We start from the raw sequence: 20,780 nt of genomic DNA, 5'->3' as shown, positions 1-20,780 counted from the left end.
TGCTGCCAACAAGTGAGGTGAGGCCCTCCAGGCTCAGACCTCCAAAGGACGCTCGCAGGGACATCGAAGGCCACAGGACGTGGTAAGCAGCTGACTGCCTCCACCTCAGATGTGCATCCTGGGGACACACCTAGATGTAGTGATAGAGCTAGGAGGGTTAAGCATATTAAGGATCAGTGAGAGCACCGGGGAAGGGGGTCTGGGCAGTTATGGGGAGGGGGCAGCACCATCGGAAGGGTGGTGAATTCTAAAACACAATATACACCTTTGTGCACAACTAGTATGATGCCACTTTTAACTTCTTCCACAATGTGGGGTGACCTCTGAACACTTTGCCCATCTCTCCAGGCATTGCCCCATCCCGATGGCATCAACCTACCCTCCGGTCGTGGACATGTCCCCAGAGTTGTGTCCCATCCCCTGGGTGTTGGATGTTGGCTGCTGTATGTGTGGTGTTGCCTCCAGCAGTGTTCAGGGACAGTGTCCATGCATCAAGATGTGATTGGGATGCCAGGCAATGACTCCCACATGCTACAGGACCCACCCTCCCAAAGGGATACCTTTGGATCCTGTTCAGTTCCTCAGCCATTTCCTCATCTCCCATTATTAGCACAGGGCTAAATCACTGGCTTTGAAAGCAGACCAAGGCAGGCACGGTTCGATTCCCGTAACAGCCTCCCCGAACAGGTGCCGGAATGTGGCGACTAGCTTTTCACAGTAACTTTGTTTGAAGCCTACTCATGACAATAAGTGATTTTCATTTTATTTTTTCATGTTCACAATATGGTGGAATTTAAAATACAGAGGGTGAGAAGGTAAAATCAAACACTCGTGTTTTGTGCTTAAACAAAGGAGATTACAATGGGATGAGAGAAGAGCTAGCTAAGGTAGACCGGGAGCAAAGACTTTAAATGATAAAATATTAAAGCATGCTGCTGTGCAGAGCGACCTGGGTGTGCTAGTGCATGAGTCGCAAAAATTTGGTTTACAGGTGCAGCAGGTGATGAAGAAGGCAAATGGAATTTTGTCCTTCATTGCTAGAGGGATGGAGTTTAAGACTAGGGAGGTTATGCTACAATTGTACAAGGTGTTAGTGAGGCCACACCAGGAGTATTGTGTTCAGTTTTGGTCTCCTTACCTGAGAAAAGACATACTGGCGCTGGAGGGTGTGCAGAGGAGATTCACTAGGTTAATCCCAGAGCTGAAGGGGTTGGACTACGAGGAGAGGTTGAATAGATTGGGACTGTACTTGTTGGAATTTAGAAGGATGAGGGGGGGATCTTATAGAAACATATAAAATTATGAAGGGAATAGATAGGATAGATGCGGGCAGGTTGTTTCCACTAGCGGGTGAAAGCAGAACTAGGGGGCATAGCCTCAAAATAAGGGGAAGTAGATTTAGGACTGAGTTTAGGAGGAACTTCTTCACCCAAAGGGTTGTGAATCTATGGAATTCCTTGCCCAGTGAAGCAGTTGAGGCTCCTTCATGAAATGTTCTTAAGATAGAGATAGAGAGTTTTTTCAGGAATAAAGGGATTAAGGGGTATGGTGTTCGGGCCGGAAAGTGGAGCTGAGTCCACAAAAGATCAACCATGATCTCATTGAATGGCAGAGCAGGCTCGAGGGGCCAGATGGCCTACTCCTGCTCCTAGTTCTTATGTCCGGGGGATGGTGAGGATCCATTAAGGGGGTTGTGTTTGGTCAAGGGGCTAAAGCTTTCCAGGTTGGTATTCGCCCCTGGGGTGAGGGGCTTTACATCTGCGAGGCCATCAAGCTATCTTTGAATATTGTGGAGACTCAGAACGGGCAACCGCAGCTGCAGACTATCTGCCTACCCTTTCTCCCCCTTCCCTGGTGCCCTCAGTGATCCTCAGCCTGCTTAACCTTCCTTGCTCTGCCACTGCATCTAGGTGTATCCCCAGAATGCACATCTGAGGTGGAGACAGCCAGTTGCTTACCTCATCCCATGGCCTTCAGTGACCCTGGCGGGCCTCCTCTGGGGATCTGGGGCCGGTGAATCCCAACAACACTTGTAGATGTCACATGCACAACCATGCCACCCTGCCCCGTGTGGTGACTTTCAGACGCGGCATCATCAGAGGGGTAGAACTCGGGGGTGCTGGTGGCTATTTTCCCCACTCCATGGGACAGGTCTGGGTTGGCACCCACTATCCTCTCCTCCCACCCAGTGTCCATTGGACCCGCGGTTAACCTTGGGACGGAGGGGAAGCTGGTTTCAGCCCCGGCTGCCCCTGTGTCACCTGGTTCTGCCAACCCTGGCAGCTCCCTGATGTCTGCACCAAGGTGTTGACACCCTCGGCGATGCTCCTCAGTGATTTTAATGTGCTCTGCAGCGCCTCGGCAATGTTCATTTGAGAGTGGGATATGTCCCGCAGCACCTCATGAAGGTCAGCTTGGTACTGGGTCAAATCCCCAGCGATTCGGACATTCTGCCAAAGACCTCAGCCATGCCCGTCATCGTTTGCCTTAGACACCTCTACTATTTGTGCTGACGTCATGCACGAAGCTCTCCACTGCGGTCGCCACCCTAGCACTGTTGGCCTCGGTGCCACGCATTGTTGGCGACTTCTCCTGTGCTCGTAGCCTCTGGGTCTTCTCCAATCGGCTATGGACCTGCTGGGGTGTCGCTGACATATCTGAAATGAAATGAAATGAAATGAATGAAATGAAATGAAAATCGCTTATTGTCACGAGTAGGCTTCAATGAAGTTACTGTGAAAAGCCCCTAGTCGCCACATTCCGGCGCCTGTCCGGGGAGGCTGGTACGGGAATCGAACCGTGCTGCTGGCCTGCTTGGTCTGCTTTAAAAGCCAGCGTCTTAGCTGAGTGAGCTAAACCAGCCCCTATATCCCTCTGAATGTCTCGACCGCTCCCTAACGCCTCCATTAGTTCCGGGTAACTTTTTTACAGAGGCTCAGCACCAGGCTGGGACCTGTGATGCAGCAGACCTCAGAGTACTTTCTCGCCTGGAGGTTCCTGCTTCCACCTGTTGTACAGCAGCAGCTATGTGGTATTCACCAGTTTGTGCCCCAGAAATCTGTCCACTAATGTTTCCCACCGAGATGTGTTTATCTGCACTGGTGGAGGTTGGGGATGGCAGCTGTGACGTGTCGATTGTGGCATCCTCAGAGTTTTCCTCGCAGTGTTCCCCTGGGAGGTGAGGACGGGGCCATCCAGGATGGCCGTCACTGTCGGTTGGAGGACCTGCGGGAGAATGGGCATGTGGTCAGTGGGAGGGATAGGTCAGTCAGTATGGCAGTAACAACTCACATGTGAGTGGTCCTCCAGGTGGGGCCCAGTGGATCCTCACTTCTGCAGTGTCCGCCAACCTCCTCATTGGTGACTGCTCTGTCCTCGGCCACCCCAGTCGCCTCCAGGGCCATTCCTCAAGGGTGGTGATGATTCCTATGTCCGGCACCTCTCTGCCAGTCTGGGCCCTCTCCCGGTCATTGTGGGAGAGTTTCTCCTGAAGACACAGCGAGGGCATTGTTAGCTGCACGCATGGTTCACAGTGGTGCCCCTGGTGAAGGAAGGGTTTGTGGGGTTGGAGGGCAAGCAGGGGAATGAAGAGATGGTTGGGGGCCACATGGAGGATTGCGGGGAGGGGATGCCCGTGTGGGGTCAGAAACGCCTCTGGGCGGGGGTGGAGTTGGTTTCAACTCATCCATGCTGCCCGGTGTAGGGCATTGACCTTCATGCGACACTGGCAGCCAGTCCTCCTGGTCACATACCCGAACTCTGCTGCCGCCTCCTCAAACAAGGCAGCATTGGCTGTCCTATGGCTCAGCCTCTGGGACTCTCGCGGGAATAGAACATCTCACCTGGATTGGAGGACCTGGGGCTGGTCTTCTCGGCGCCATTGCTGCGAGCTGAGGGTGGTTGGCTGTGCAAGTACTGCTGGTCCATGTTAGCGGGGACTGGCGAGCCTTTATTTGCATCTAGGAGCCTCCCCAGGCCGAGTCTCCAAATCCTGGGGCCGGTCTTCTCGGCGCCATTGCTGCGAGCTGAGGGCGGTTGGCTGTGCAAGTGCTGCTTATCCATGTTAACAGGGGCTGGCGAGCCTTTATTAAGCAGACCGATTAACGTTGAATGTTGTTTCCGTCCTCACTGGACGAAGCACTGGGAAGCTCGCGGTATTTCCCGCTCGCTACCATGCTTAGAAATCTTTCCGGAGAATCATGCCTAAAGACGAGATTTAATTGAAATAAAACAGAGTCCTGTTTCTGGTGCTTTTATCCAGGTGTTTCCCTGCACTTGTAGCAGAGCGAACGACCCCACTGTTAAACAGGACTCGGCTTCATTTCCGAGCCTCGGTGAGGTATGCCCCACCATAGCCGCACTTAGGCTCATTATGTTGCCATTTTTGCATGGGCTCTCTGAACCCAACACTGCGGCCTCCAGACCTCCCCAACATACCAGTTAGGGTGTACTCAGGGATGCTCCCGCCTTATAAGGGCAGGGCAACCTCGAGCCCGATACTGCATGGGCAAGATGACACCTGGGCAACTTGGCACTCCCAACCTGGCACCCTAACAGTGCCCTAGCCAGCCTGACATGGGCGCCCTGGCAGTGGCACCAAGGGTGTCAGAGTACCACTCTTCCCAGAGCCCAACCACCCAGGGACCGCTTGGGAAAAACATCCCCAAGTGCCAGTATTCCTGGTCCATGTTTGTGGATACCAGTGCTAAACAGTGCCTGCTCGGGGACTCCAAACTGAGATTCTACACCTTGGGTAACTCCGGAGCAGACATATTAAAATGAGCCTAACTGCTCACTTGAGTATCCAAATCTGGATCCCGCCCATTGTGGGTGGAATTCAGATTGCGAGGCCTTGTTAGATCTCGCGAGGCGTGACTCGGCTGGTAAATCTTCCCAGAGGCCTCTCACGAGATTAACCAGCCTTGTTGCGCCCCACGTCAGGCTCCATGAGGTCAATAGATTGCGTCCTAAGTGTTGCTGCCAGGACTGAATTGCATATGTTTGTGTTCCCGTTAGGGCGCTTTTTGGAAAGTAAGTCAGGACATGCAAATTGTCAAGCATTCTGCCCACATGAATTCAGAGCAATTTGCATTCCCGTTGGCATCTGATTTGCTGGGGCTGGAATTAGGGCTGGAGAGCCTGGAAAGTTGGAGCTGCTTATTAGCGCTCCACTCTCCAAACACTCTCATTGCAGCGAAGAAGATGGCTCGACAAAGACCTGCGTCATGCTTCATGGAAAGTGAGCTGGAGAGAATGCTGGATGCTGTGGAGAAGAAGAGGGACACTCTCTTCCCCAGGGTGGAGGAAGAGATGTCATCAACAGCACCAGGAGGAGATGGCAGAGGCAGTTAGTGCTGCCAGTTTGATCAGGAAGTCTGGAACCCAGTGCAGAAAAAATGAATGACCTCCTCAGGGCAGCTCAGGTGAGTCACCACTTGGGAGAGCCCGATGCAAAGCTGATGTCCCTGCAACAAGTCTCACCCCTTTCCCACAAATTACTCCATCTCAATATTTCACCATGCCTCTTGTCAATTGTCTTGCAGGCTGTCCGTGGTCACTGCCCCCAGCACGTGCCGGAGCACCAATTCTGGGAAGATACCAACTTCTCGCCACTGCTGCTACCTGCAGCCGGAACCGTTGCAGAGACTATCACCTCAGTGGGGCATTTTAGTGAAGGGGCACCTGGGTCACCTGATGCGCACTTCACACATGCTGCAGCACATCAGGTGGAGGCAGACTCCCAAGGGGCAGGGTGTTCGGAGAGCAGCCCGATCCCAAGAAACAACTGCAGATAGGTGTTGCACTTCTGGAAAGTATGATCCCATTACTGGGAGAGGTGCAGACACAGAGCCAGGATTTACAGGAGGGTGTGTTGGCAACCTTCCAGCACCTGCACGTGCAGCTGGAGGAGTCCAGCCATCTTCATGTGCAGTAGATGGTGCCACCAATGTGTGCTAGCCAGGCCAACACTGAACTGGTGGCATCCACAGTGGAAGGTCTGGGACAATAAGTCAGAGCCATGGGTCAAGACATTCAAGGCTTGGGGTACATTGTGCAGTCGATGGCTGAGGCACAGGACAGGGGAGCCCAGTCACAGGCAGGCACTTCCCGAGCCAACATGGACATTGTTGCAGCACTCCCAGAGCTTGGTCCAGGCACAAAGAGCCATGGCTGAGAGCATCGGGTGCTGACTGACCTTGACCTGTCACAGAGGGACATGTCACAAGCACAGAGGGGCATGGCAGAATCTCAGAATGATTGTGTCAGGTGTCAGAGGGGCATGACCGAGGCAGTGAGGGACATGTCCCAGTCTAAGTGCTCCATGATTGAAGACATTGAGGACGAAATGAAGAGGCCCATGCTCCTGCAGGAGAGCTTCTGGAACATCTTAATGCTTCTGAATCCACCCCCCCCCCCTTTCCCCCCCCCCCCCCCCCCCTTAAACACACTTTCACCAACAGTTCAACCAACCTCTAAAGTCTGTCTGATGGGTGTTAGGCCTGGGTGTACAGGGTGGAAGGTTGAGGGAGTGAGGTGGGTGCTGGAGGATGAGGAAGGGAAGGGTCCCATGACACAAGAATGACCCACCTGATATCACTTTCAGAGAGAAGTGGCAAATCACTGGGTGAGCCCACCTTGTATGACATCTTAACCAGTGAGTGAGCCGTTCACCATCTCCTGATATTTATTGGTTTCAATTTCCACCATCTGCCGTGGTGGGATTCAAACCGAGGACACCAGTGTCTCTGAATTACTAGTTTAGTGACAATACCACCATGCCACCTAGAATTCTCTCTTTTGTGTTTTCCTCTCTGTTTAATTCCAACCTCCTCTTTTCAATCTCTCTTTCTTTTTCTATTTGCAGCAACTACATTTATTTTTCTATATTTTTAAATTCCCTCTCATGCTTGAACTACAACCAAATTCTCTCCACTTCAATTTCCCCAGAAAATGTCTTTAATGCTGCACTACTTTGTGGGCTCTCCTGTGTTTCTAGCATCTCTTTCAAATTTAAATGCTGAGCAATCGCTTCAGTTATCTCGACCTTCCTAGCTTTATCTGCTACCTCTATTTTTAATTCATCTGCCAATTCAACACCTTGGGCTGGATTTTCCCAAAATGGCACTATGTTCCATGGTGGTATAAAAATGCTGGAGTTTTACTCATGAGATTCCGGGAACAAAGTACAGCTAATTCAATGCCCTCCAGGAGGCTAGCAGGGACCCGGGGTAATTCACGCAGCTTTAGCTGCGGCTACGGACCCCCGCACTTCCTGTTTTGAGTCCGCGCATGCGCACGGCGGCGGCCTCCAGCGGCCGCACCAAGCTCCATGGCGGTCTTGGACTGCGGAGGAAAAATAAAAATTAGACCCCCCCCCCCCCCCCCCCCTGCCGATCGGCCGTGTGACCGAGCATTTCACCACGCGGATCTAACCCCATCCATAAGGCCCCCCCCCCGGGTGTCCAATCCCCACTCCCCCAAGGGCGCCAATACCAGGTTAGTTCCACGCCATCGGGAACTCAGCCGGTTGGAAGCGGAGGATTCCTGGCTGGCCTCTGTCAATGGACCCCAGTCGGGCGGCGTACTCCCCCAATTCTCGGGTCTCGGAGAATCACCGGACCAGCGGCAGGCCCGATTTCGGCATGATATTGGATTCTCCGCCGCCGCCCCAATGCTGTTTCAGCGTGTGGCTGCGGAGAATCCAATCCCTTGTCTTTTTGAAGCCTTCAAAATAAACTAGAGATAAGTCATCCACCTAAATAACACACTTTGCAACTTCCAGAGCCGTCCTGTTATATCACTACAAACCTGGTGTCTCTTTTTACTTTGTAATAAAACCCAAACTTCAGCGTCTCCCGTTCCAAAGGTCCTGGACAAGCCCCCAAATTATGTTCCAACACCCTGGGCTATGGTGCAGTCAATTTCAGCCCTTCTTGACCCAGAACCACACAAAATTGAATAACAAATAATGCTTCGTAGAATACCTGAAGCCTTTGGCCCTTGGCTGCCCAATAATTACAGACACCGTTTTGGAGGGGGCGGAGCTTGTGAAAACAGGTGACACCCCAGTTCCATCATAAAAATGGATTCTCCACCCGATTACAGATTATGAAATTGGCATCGGGGAACGCAGAATCCCGTCTGTGTGATTACGCTGGCACAGAATTCGTGGACTTTCACAACAGCAAAATAGCCGCAGAACTTTGACTGATTCAGCGGCTGTGGAGGAGCTAGCACCGGCGCCACGTGGAACACAATCCATTGCAATGAAAAACGGGGCGGAATTCACCAAGTTGGTGATTGACACTCAGGAGGCAGTCGCATGTACACATTACAATCCCCACACACACTCATCTCAGCCAATAAGGTGGCACTGGTTGTGCTGGAGCATGCCCATACAGCTGATGGGTTGGCTGGGGCAGAGGGCACCTGGGAGGACACCCATACGACCCATGACCCTGCGTTCACAGTCCCAAGCACCTCCCCCCGACAGCAGCCCATCTATCAGCAAACTGTGGCGATGTTGGGCATTTTCCATAACCCCTCTCGCTCCCTCAGCATCTGCAACACAGGTTTCACAATTTTCAGAAGCACAAGTGAACCGTGCCATCAGGAGTCGGAGAATCGTGGAGGCCCCGGAGAATACCAGGTTGGGCCCACTAATGATATGTGAAGGGTGTTTACTGTACTTGCATTCTGGATCCCATTGAAGCCGCTGTCGAAGTGACGGAGAATTGCGATTTGGCAACAAATCAGCACCCGCTGCAATTTTGCCGTTGGAACCTATTCTCCGCCCAATCGCGTTTCCCGATTTTGGCATCAGTCAATGGAGAATCTTGCCCAATTACATTTTATTTATAACAACAACTATAATGAAATATACAGCAAATACGACTGGTTAACTATTTTCTAATTCCTGATGCCCCACATTTACACATCCACCCCATACTTTATATACACACACACGACAAACAAACACCTACGGGAAGAGACCGGTGAAAATAATAAGAAAAACAAAAAAAAGTCTTTGGTTCACATGGTTGTTTCACATGCAGACCTTCCTTCAAAGTAAGCTTTCAGATCCAGGTCTCAGTTTGCAGCCTTCAATGGTTTCACTGTTTTTTTTTAAATTTAGAGTACCCAATTATTTTTTCCAATTAAGGGGCAATTTAGAGTGGCCAATCTACCTACCCTGCACATCTTTGGGTTGTGGGGGTGAAACCCACGCAGACACAGGGAGAATGTGCAAACTCCACACGGACAGTGACCCGGGGCCGGGATTCGAACCCGGGTCCTCAGCGCTGTAGGCAGCAATGCTAACCACTGTGCCACCGTGCTGCCCAATGGTTTCACTGTTGATTCATTCATTCAGGTTCTCCGTGGGTACAGAAATACATAAACTCACAGTCTTCCCTGAGAGAGAAGAGAGGGAGCAGGTTCCTCAGTCCTTCACTCCACCTTCCCTATCCCTCAGTCCTAACCTTTCACTCGTTCCCGCTACCATTACTCTCCCTCACGCCTCCTTATCCTACGTGGCCGACCTCTCCTACGTCATACCACAGACAGCATATGAGAAGTGGATGCTGCCTGCTGCATGTTTCACCTTCTACCCTGTGATGCCCTTGATGTTCACCCTCTGGGGTGCCTGGACCTGGATGAGTCTGGCAGGCTTTTGGTCTCAAAGGTGACGAGGTATCAACCTGCTCTGCCCTTTGCGATGAGATGCCCCAGCATCGGATGGGTGGATTCGGAAGAACTGAGTCATTCCAGCACCACCATAGGGGGCTCTATTACTTCTTCCTCCATCAGGATGCTTGTTGGCCCCCATGGGACTGTGATGCTGCACCAAGCTCCGGAAGACTAAGGAAATTTGGAATGTCAGCTACGACCCTCACTAACTTTTACAGATGCACCATAGAAAGCATTCTTTCTGGTTGTATCACAGCTTGGTATGGATCCTGCTCTGCCCAAGACCACAGGAAACTACAAAAGGTTATGAATGTAGCCCAATCCATCACGCAAACCAGCCTCCCATCCATTGACTCTGTCTACAATTCCCACTGCCTCAGAAAGGCAGCCAGCACAATTAAGGACCCCACACACCTCGGACATACTTTCTTCCACCTTCTTCCGTCAGGAAAAAGATACCAAAGTTTGAGGTCACGTACCAACCGACTCAAGAACAGCTTCTTCCCTACCGCCATCAGACTTTTGAATGGATCTACCTCGTATTAAGTTGATCTTTTCTCTACACCTTTCTATGACTGTAACATTATATTCTGCAGCCTCCTTCCTTCCCTATTTACGGTATAGCATGCAAGAAACAATACTTTTCACTGTATACTAATACATGTGACAACAATAATAAATCAAATCAAAGGAGGCGGCAGCATCACCTGGCGCTGTCAGTCCTAGCGGCCCGCATTTGTCTGAGCAATGGTCTCAATGCTCTAGCCATGGTAACTCTGTGCCTGTGACATGTCGTTCTGTATTCTGTGACTGTATTTTGCACTATGTATTTCTGTGATTCGTGACTGGCCATGGTCAATCAGCGCCTGGCCAATGCTCTTGATGCCCTCAGTCATGACCCTTTGAAAATATGCCAAGATCTAGAGCACCATAGCAATGTCCACCTGCATCTGTGTCATGCCCGCCTGTGACTAGGCTCTCCTGTCTTGCGCCTCAGCTATGGACAGCACAGTGTGCCCCAAGCCTTGGATGCTTCACACATGGCTCTGACATCTTGCCAGACTTTCCACTGCAGATGCCATTCTTTCAGTGTTGGCTTGGGTGCCATGCACTGTCGGCAACATCTCCTGCGCCTGAAGGGGCTGGACTCCTCCAGGTAGACTTGCAGGCACTGGAAAGTAGCTGACACCCCCTCCTGTCTATTCTGCATGTGTGTATGCATCTTCACCAGCGATGGGATCATCTTTTTCAGAATCGTAATTCCCCTTCTGTGCAACTGTTGCCCCCTGGGGCCGGAAAACACTCTGACTGTCGTCGCCCTTGGGAGTCCTTGCCTCCAGCTGATGTGCTGCAGCATGTGTGTGATGCTCACCGGAGGGTGACCCAGAATCCTGATCACTAACATTACTCACTGAGATGATAGTCTCTGCTATGGCGATGGTGCAAGTGAAAGGAATAGCAAAATGTCAGTGTCTTCTCTGTTGATTATCTGATTGGGGGCCTGGCATTATCTGATGGTGATCCTGCAAGATGAGATCCTGGGTATGGCTGGTCTTTGGGAGAGGGTTGACTCATTTGCTCTCGGGATATTTGCATTCCATTGGGCTCTCACTTACTTGGCCTCCATCGCAGCCACCGCACTCTTCTCACCTCCCCGTGGGTTGCAGGGCCCTTACTTCTGAAGGGGTGTGGACCCAAATATCTGGGATATTCCGTCCCATCTTCTGCCACTCATAGTGATTATGGGCCACCTTATCCTTGGGGAGACAAAAAGGCAGCACCTACAGCCTCTGCCACCTCTTCCAAGGTGTTGCTGAGAATGGCGGGCTTGAGTCTCCGCCCTACCCTGTATCCTCTATTCAATGGCATCCAGCATTCTGTCAATCTCAGACTCCCGGAAACTTGGAGCAGTTCTTTGTGCAGCTGGAATGACAGCCTTTGGTGAGTGGAGTACTTAAAAGCTGTTCCTGTCTGTCAGGCTATTAACATGAATCCCAACCTCAGCGAATCAGAGGGGCCAGGAATCGCTCAGGCTGTACTTGGGGGCATGCTGGTCAATTTGCATGACCTGAAGCGCAGTTTGTGCAATTCAACTCCGGCGGTAGCATTTAGTCCCTGAACCGGAGCATCCAGCCCCATATCTTTCAACATCCCAGAGCTTTAGCATTGAGATGCTCTTCCATTCATTCTCTTGGGAATGTGTATGCTCTGTATTCGAATCATCTCCCATTTGAAACTATCCTATTGCTCAATTACTGGTGAATAAGTTCAAAGCATGATGTTTTAAATGTAACTTAGGACTTCCCAGTGAAAAACCTTAAAAATCAATTGGACCAAAAGTATGGCTATCAGCATAGAATTTGGTTCGGTCATGGATCTATTTTTGTGGTTATGTATTTAATAAAACAATGTATTATATTTTGATTTTGTGCTTGCTCACAATATGACCGGAACTGCATATGATAATTGCTAATGGTTATGTTCCCAGTTCAAAGTGCAAACTAGTTAAATTTACAACAAAGTATGGTTTTGTGTTTTTATCTAATGTGAAAAACTTTTCATTTTCTAGGAAGTTTTAGTTAGGCAAACTAAAGCGATGAAGGATACAAATAAATCTTTGAAAGATGAATTAAAGAAGGTAAACTCGTTAAACCCCAAGTAATGGTTTTATTAGTAGTAGCTGTCACTTAAAAATATACTTTTAGTGCTGTTATAAAATAAAATGCATAGCTGGTGGATGCTGAATTCTCCTGTGATGAAAAAAGACCAAGAGAACATGTCAATAAATGAAAATTACAACACATCTTTCATAGATATAAAAGCGATCTAGTTAGTTTATGACTGTCTTTTATAATGACTGTGCTTTTAATGTTGAGATGTGCACAATCTTACCAACATAATATTTACTGAAAACTTTGGAAATTAAGTCAGGATGCTACAACACAAAATACTTTCAAGTTTGAATATTTCATTGTCGAGATTAATTTTGATTAATTGCATTTTCGTAAATGGGCAACAATTAATCATGCTATTTGAATGCAAAGTACAGGATTACAAATGAATCAGTGCACTAAAGATGGAAAGAGAAGGAAGCTGGTTATTTGAAGTGAGACATGATTTAGACAAATTGTACCAGGCTGTGGTGATATGCATCACTGTAAATACACAAGGGGTTAATGTAAATACACTACGACTAAGTAAACACTAGAGGGAGTACGAGAGACGTCATGACATGCAGACACACAGCTAATGAACACTTTGAATAGGACACGACCAATGGGAAGTCAAGACACCCAGAGATGACACTACCACAAGGGGGCATTACACAACCCATACATCGGGACAGGGCACAAATGCTCTCTTTCCACAGGTGATACTTAGAGAGTAGGACAGGGGCAGATCAGAAGCATCACACCCACCACATGGCTTGGAGCATACTGGTTAGTTAGACTGAGTTACTATAGCAAGATTAGCAGGAGAGTCAAACTCATAGAGAACTGTGCTAATGGTTCAATAAATCTCATTGAACTTACTTCAAAGTCTAGAGTATCTTTTGGTCAAAGCTGCATCGAGTTGCAGCCTGTGTTATCCCAGAGTACATAACACAACACCAGGCTACAAACAGGAATGTCACAAATTTCCCACTATCTAATGAATGATTCAAGAATGTTGACAAACTCTGCATTCAAACTTCTAAATATAGGGAAGAGAGTTACAAACAATATTGTCCAGGTGAAACTTCCACAGGATATTAAAAAATAAGCTCAATTTTCCTCTGATATGACCTGGAAGATACTCAGTTCCTTGGTGAAAAATGTAACTAAAGACACTGCCGCTGGGTGTTTACTCCCTCTGTATTGTCTAGAGAATTCTTAAATTTTTCTCCTGCCTCATTTTGGTCCCTCACCACAAGGGCACATATTGTGAAGAACATTTAGAAGAAATGGACCTTAGGCCATTTATCTACTTCTCGCCAATTAGATTAACAAGAGTAACAGAGAGAAAAATTCTAGATGTCGAGCAACAGTTATGCTATTTTTCTTTCAGAGTTTGGCAGATAGGATTCGAAGTTGGAGGGGTGATGCTCCCAAAAAATGACTAAGGGTACAAAAATAAAATCTTCCCAGTGAATCCGCAAGGGAAAGGACTGAGCTGGAGGGACTGCAGTTTAAACATGCCCAAATCAAATTCTGCTACCTGGGGATCCAAATGGCCCACGACTGGACACGGATCCACAAATAGAACCTTATAATTCTGGTGGGGTAAGCAAAGAAGGACCTGCAGATGTGGGACACCCTCCCACTCGCCCTGACGGGGAGAGTGCAGACGATCAAGATGAATGTTCTGCCCACGTTCTGTGATGGCCTTTGATTCCTGAATGAGGGTGGCTTCGAACTGTAGTCTCTCACAAATAGCATCAAGCGATGTCTTGAACAAAGCTAATTTATTTACACTACAACTAAATAGATTTGACTTGCTTGTTGAGACATAAAAAGTAAAACTATGACTAAAACTATGATTCTAACTACAGAGTTCCTGATAATACGACTATTCTCTATCTTACCTCACAACCTACTCCCTGAATCAAGAGTATCACGTGTTCCACGTGTATGCGCTTTATTGCCAACTCGTGCTTGGATGTAGTTACAGTAATTTGTTAACCCTTCATGATTCTTACAATACACATATTGTCACAGGTTCCTCTTCCCGTTCACATCTTTGAACTGTGGTAGGAAACCGGAGCACCCAGAGGAAACCCACGCGGACACGGGTAGAACATGCAAACTCCACACAGACAGTGACCGAAGCCGGGAATCGAACCTGGGACCCTGGCACTGTGAAGCAACTGTGAAAATCACTGTGCTACCGTGCTGCCCACCAAGCTTCCCAGCATCTGGGCCACTTAGTCCGTGGATTCCCGCCAGCTGGTCTAGTATTCTTAGATTTTGACGGTGTGATCTGTTCTCCTGATCCCCAATTTTCCCCTTTTGACTTCCCTGCGTCACCACCAATCTCGCTGTCTCCGTATCATGGGTGACGATTTGGTCGCTCTGATCCATTGAGGCTCTTCCCAATTCCTCGATGGTGCTCCCCTGGGCCTAAAGGTGGTTCTCTGCCTTGTCCAAGGCCACCTACATGATGGCCAGGGCCTCCTTGACCGCGACCCTGACCGGCGCTTTAATACGGGTCTTTATCTCTTCCTTGAACTCCTTTAGCTCACTTGTGAGCAACATCCTCCATCCACCCTCCAGTGAGGGAGAGCCCTGTGTCCGGCTTGTTGGTCCCTTTCCCTCTGGTGTGGCTGGCGTTCCTTCGCCTCGTGCATCCACTGTCTCGATCACATGCTTCTCTTGGCTTCTGCCGCTTTTTGTTTCTTTGCGGCCTCTGGAGCTACTGTTGCTCGGCATTGTATTTTGTGATGCTGTTGAATAGTGTGAGGGGATCATTTTTTTCCAGTTCTCGTGGGCTGTTTTGGTTAAAAGAGTCTAATTATGGGTTCTTAGAAGGAGAGCCACCATTTGTATGTCGGCTCAGCACATCCCCATCACTGGAAGTCCACCCTTCCTCAATAATGCGTGCAGAAGAGCTAACAAAGTAGCCAGGTTTGCAATGAACTTCCCATCATAGTTAATGAGGCCTAGGAACGACCGGAGCTCAGTGATGTTCATTGGGGTCATGGCCCTTTTTATAGATTGAACCTTCCACCTGGTGTACAGCATCTCTGTCCGCCATGTAACCTAGAAAGGTCACTGCTCTCCAGAGAAACACTGTTTAAAAAAGGTAGGCAGAAAGCGGGTAATTATAGGCCAGTGAGCTTAATTCGATAGTAGGAAAGATGCTGGAATCTATCATGAAGGAAGAAATAGAGAGGCATCTGGATGGAAATTATCCCATTGGACAGACACAGCATGGGTTCATAAAGGGCAGGTCGTTCCGAACTAATTTAGTGGAATTTTTTGAGGACATTACCAGTGCAATGGATGTGGTATATCTGGATTTCCAGAAAGCTTTTGACAAGGTGCCACACAAAAGGTTGCTGCATAAGATAAAGATGCATGGTGTTTAGGGTAAAGTCGTAACATGGATAAAGGATTGGTTAATTAATGGAAAGCAAAGAATGTGAATTAATGGGTGTTTCTCTGGTTGGCAATCATTAGCTAGTGGTGTCCCTCAGGGATCAATGTCGGGCCCACAATTGTTCACAATTTAGACAGATGATTTGGAGTTGGACTGTATCTAAGTTTGCAGACAACACTAAAATGAGTGACAAAGCAAAAAGTGCAGAGGATACTGGAAGATTGCAGAGGGATTGGGATAGTTTAAGTGAATGGGCTAGTGTCTGGCAGATGGAATACAATGTTGACAAATGTGAGATTATCCATTTTGGTAGGAATAACAGCAACAGGGATTATTATTTAAATGATAATATATTAAAACATGCTGCTGTGCAGAGGAACCTGGGTGTCCTAGTGCATGAGACGCAAAAAGTTAGTTTACAGGTGCAACAGGTGATTAAGAAGGCAAAGGAAGTTTTGTCCTTCATTGCTAGAGGGATGGAGTTTAAGATTCGGGAGGTTATGCTGCAACTGTATAAGGCGTTAGTGAGGCCACACTTGGAGTATTGTGTTCAGTTTTGACCTCCTCACCTAAGAACGGATGTACTGGTGTTGGAGGGTGTGCAGAGGAGATTCACTAGGTTAATCCCAGAGTTGAGGGGGTTGGATTACGAGGAGATGTTGGGTAGACTGGGATTGTACTCATTGGAATTTAGAAGGATGTGGGGGCATCTTATAGAAACTTATAAAATTCTGAAGAGAATAGACAGGATAGATTTGGGCAGGTTGTTTCCACTGGCGGGTGAAAGCAGAAGTAGGGGGCTGAGCCTCAAAATAAGAGGAAAGAGATTTAGGACTGAGTTTAGGAGGAACATCTTCACCCAAAGGGTAAGCACTTCCTGCAGGTTGTCCAAATGCTCCTTCTCTGTGGTGCCTGTGACGAGCATGTCGTCCAGATAGGCAGCCACTTTTGGCAGGCCCTGAAGGATATTCTCCATTACCCTCTGGAAAATTGACGGGACTGATGAAACCCCAAATTGGAGCCGGGTATATTCAAACAACCCCTAGTGAGTGTTTATTGTTGCAAATTTCATGGATGTCAGGTCTAGCTCCACCTGTAGATAAGCGTAGCTCATGTCCAGCTTTATGAAGGAGCATCCTCCAGCCATTCTTGCTTACAAATCCTCCACACTGGGCATCGGGTACCGGTCCAGGCGTGAAGCTCTGTTCACGGTGAGCTTGAAATCTCCGGACAGTTTTGGCGGCTTCATTACAGGAACCACAGGTGCGGCCCATTCCATAAGCTGCACTGAGCGTATGACCTCCAGATCCTGCAGGCGTTGAAGCTCCATGTCGACCTTGGCAAGCAATGCAAAAGCAATAGGCTTCACCATAAAATATCGGGGCTGAGAATCAGGATCCACTTTGGCCCCCTTTAGCCTGCCCAAACCCTCATGGAAACTGCGGGGCATTTGCCCAGCATCTCGCACAGATTTCCGATGCCCATCCGAAAAACCTGTTGCCAGACGAAACGGAGGACTCGCAAGCAGTCTTGATCCTACAAATTCTGTCCCTGTCCCTGCACGCAACCAAGGGAAGACAGTCCGACTGCTGCCCATGTGTTACCAGAGTCACGGTAGTCCTCTACGATATTCAAAGGCTTATAGATCGCTAATCCTGCTTTGGTGTCATGCAATGTCAGCGGCCTGATCCCTGCGCAGTCGCCGAAATGTGCGATAGTCAATGTTGGAACCTGCAGCGCAAGCGACCATCCCCATTACCACGGGTGACCATTGACCCGGATCAGTGCTACCTTTGGGCTGTAGCGCAGTTCAGCTGTATTCAACAGCCTTCCTCATCCAGAGTGCCCACGTGCATGGCTTTGGTTTGTGGTAATCTTGGTGGCTGTCATGGACGGTGTTTGCTGTGCCAAATTAAGTGGCTCAGACCATCATATGTTCTCCAACCACGTATTTGGCAATGTGGTCGGCTCTCCCCTTCATCCGCAGGGGAGGTATCCCACCAGCCAGCGGTAGCTCCTCAGATCCTAACCTAGCTGCGCAATTGCCTCTGGGGCTGCCCTTTTGGAGAATGTCTGGTAAGACCGGCACTGTCCTGTGATGCAAATGAGTTTGAAATGAAGGATGGGCCAAACTATGGACACCATAATCCATGGACCTCGCAACTCCCGCACTCCTTTCTCCGCGTACTCTCGGGATAGCGAAAGCTCGATGGCCCGTTTCAAATCCAAGGTGGACTTTGCCAACAGCTTCCTCTGGTGGTGAAGTTCATGCTAAAAATACTACCCTAACCCTCAACATTTTGGAGACGGACGGCCTGAATCCGCAATGTTAGCTAGATGTCATAGGGGGGCCAAGAAGCCAGTGACCATTTTACCAGGAGACCGTACCGCTGTATTAAAACAATACCGTTTCAAATTACGGAAGGTTTGTCTTGAAACCAAAGCAACCAGCTCATTAAAGGATTTGGATGTCCGGCGCAGCCGGGTAAGTCAGATTCTTTATGATCCCAATCATCTGGGTCACACGGGAGGAGGACGTTCTGATGGTCTTCCCCGAAAATCCCGTTCACCTGGAAAAAATACCTTGTGTGCTCCACATACTGGTTCCAGTCTTCCAGACCTGCACCAAAGGCTTCCAACTTCACTAATTGCGGCATTCCGAACTGTTAACAGCCTATGTCCCAGGATAGCAATTTTCCAGCGGCTTGGTAGTTCCATAGGCGAGTCCGGAGTTTCCTTTTCCCTCATCACCAGTTTAGTAACTTGAGGAAGCCAGTGGTAAGCGAACAGAGGTTTATTTAACTAGATACAATATTCTGCTCAAGGCAGCATCTCACTCCCAATACAGTCCTTGCTGGGCGTACTAACCACACCAGGTGCTGCTTTGGGCCGGCTTTTATATTCGTTCATAGCTAGCTCCAGCTGGGTGACCTATAACCCCTATCTGGAAATCTCATACTCCACATTTCCCTCATGAGGGTTATAACGGGCTGATTTATCTCAGTTGGCTGTACATCAGATTCGTGATACCTATTTTCACGGGCATTGTACATTTGCTAGGTCCTCTTCATTTGGACCACATTCGGGCCCTCATCAGCTCTATCCGCTTCAACATCCTCCTTGTTAGAAGAGACATCTTGCTCCTCCATGTATCCCTCAAGAAAGACACCCACCTTGGTAGTGCTAGCTTGTCGCAGCAGACAGCAAAGATCTAGGATGCCCTTTGTGGTGAGTACTGGAAGGGCACCCCGCTCTGTCAAGAGCTGCAGTTGATGGCGGGGCAGGGGCAGTGGTGACATTGTGGGAGCCGTCTCCTTCATTTGTCTCTTAAAGGTACTAGAAAGAAATTAGAGATGTTGTAGAAGAGATTTACTAGAAAAATGCCAGGGTTGAAAGACTGCACATAAGTAGAGAAACAAGAGAAACTGGAGTTGTTCTACTTCAAGCAGAGGAGATTAATAGAAGGGAGATTTTGTGGACATGTTCAAAATCATGCAGAGCTTTGATCATGTAAATAAGGAGAAACTGCTTCTAGTTTAGAAGGATCATTAACAAAACATCCAAATATAAGCTAATGACAGAAGGATCAGAGGTATATAAGGAAGAAACATCATGCAGTAAGTTCTGGGGCGGCATTCTCCCCTACCCGGCGTGACGGAGGGTCCTGGAGTAGGGGAGTGGTGCCAACCACTCAGGGGTCAGGCCTCCCTAAAGGTGGGGAATTCTCCCCACCTTTGGGGGCCAGCCCTGCGCCGGAGCGGTTGGCACCAGAAGACCGGCGCCCCCGGTGCGGCGCTGGCCGAAAGGCTTTCGCCGGTCCGCGCATGCGCCGGCAGTGACGTCAGCGGCAGCTGGCCGCTGACGTCAATGCCGGCGCATGCGCGGTGCGGGGTTCTCTTCCGCTTCCGCCATGGCGGAGGCCGTGGCGGCGCGGAAGAAGAAAGAGTGCAGCCAGGGCACTGGCCCGCAGTCTGAGCGGGGGGCCCCGATCGCGGGCCAGACCACCGTGGGGGCACCCCCCGGGGTTCGATCGCCCCATGCCCCCCCAGGACCCTGGGGGCCTGCTCGCCCCGCTGAGCCCGCCGTTCCAGAGGTGGTTTAAACCTCGGCGGCGGGAGAGGCCTCCCAGCGGCGGGACTTTGGCCCATCCGGGCCAGAGAATCGCCGCAGGGGCCTCTCCGATCGGCGGGGCGAGATTCCTGCCCCCGCCACTTCCCGGGTGGCGGAGAATCTCTGCCACGGAGGGGGCGGGATTTTAGGCGCCCCCAGGCGATTCTCCGACCCTGCGTGGGGTTGGAGAATTTCGCCCAATATTCTCTATATTAAAAAAACTGTGGATAAAATTTACATAACAATTCTTTGTAAATGCTTTCCATTTTAGAAAATGGAGTCAAATTCTGTGTTGAAGACCCTCAATAATACTGCATCAAATCGTGAAGTACCTTCAACTCCGATGAGAAAAAACTGTTTAATGGCAGCATCCAAATCAGCAGAACTTCCTAAACAGCCAGGTTCAATTATTCAAAGTATTCATACCTGGACTCCTGCTGAGAAAGCTAGAATTGCCCCAAATCATCAGGTTTGCTTGTGTTATAAGTAATTTATCTGATGTTTATGATTCTTTTAGATGATTACTTTTGATGTTCTAAATAAGATTTAAACTAGTGACATTTTAAAACATGTTAATATTCAAGTGTCACCCATATTTAATAAGTGCCTAACTGGAAGAAAATACTGAATGTAACATTCAGATTTAAATGCTCTCAGTTGTCTACTGACTGTTATTAGGTTTTTTGTTCATAAACTAGACAGAAAAAAGTTTCTAAACCTGGGCCAGAAATATACTTGCCACTTTCAGCACATCTGGGACTTAGAATTTGCACATTTTTTGCAGCATGGAATCCATTTCTTATGGCTCTCAGCACCAAAATCTATGGCCTGAATTTTCGTATAGTCTGAAGGCCTCAGTGCATTGGCCAGAATGGCACCCGAATCCAGAAGTTACACCCTCA

General features: G+C 49.0%; 1 protein-coding gene across 5 annotated transcripts in view; it reads left to right on the top strand.

The window, feature by feature from the left end:
- Nucleotides 1–20,780, top strand: part of sycp1 (synaptonemal complex protein 1) — a 741,816-nt gene that overhangs the window by 601,798 nt on the left and 119,238 nt on the right. For all 5 annotated transcript variants that reach the window (XM_038820847.1, XM_038820848.1, XM_038820846.1 and 2 more), the window contains 2 exons: nt 12,260–12,328; nt 20,150–20,347. In XM_038820847.1, coding sequence (XP_038676775.1) covers nt 12,260–12,328; nt 20,150–20,347 — 267 coding nt within the window. The remainder of the gene's footprint in view (nt 1–12,259; nt 12,329–20,149; nt 20,348–20,780) is intronic.

Source organism: Scyliorhinus canicula, chromosome 15, assembly GCF_902713615.1.
Source record: "Scyliorhinus canicula chromosome 15, sScyCan1.1, whole genome shotgun sequence".
NCBI classification, from domain to species: domain Eukaryota; kingdom Metazoa; phylum Chordata; class Chondrichthyes; order Carcharhiniformes; family Scyliorhinidae; genus Scyliorhinus; species Scyliorhinus canicula.
The sequence above is the reverse complement of the archived record's forward strand: the minus strand, read 5'-3'. Positions and strand labels throughout refer to the sequence as shown.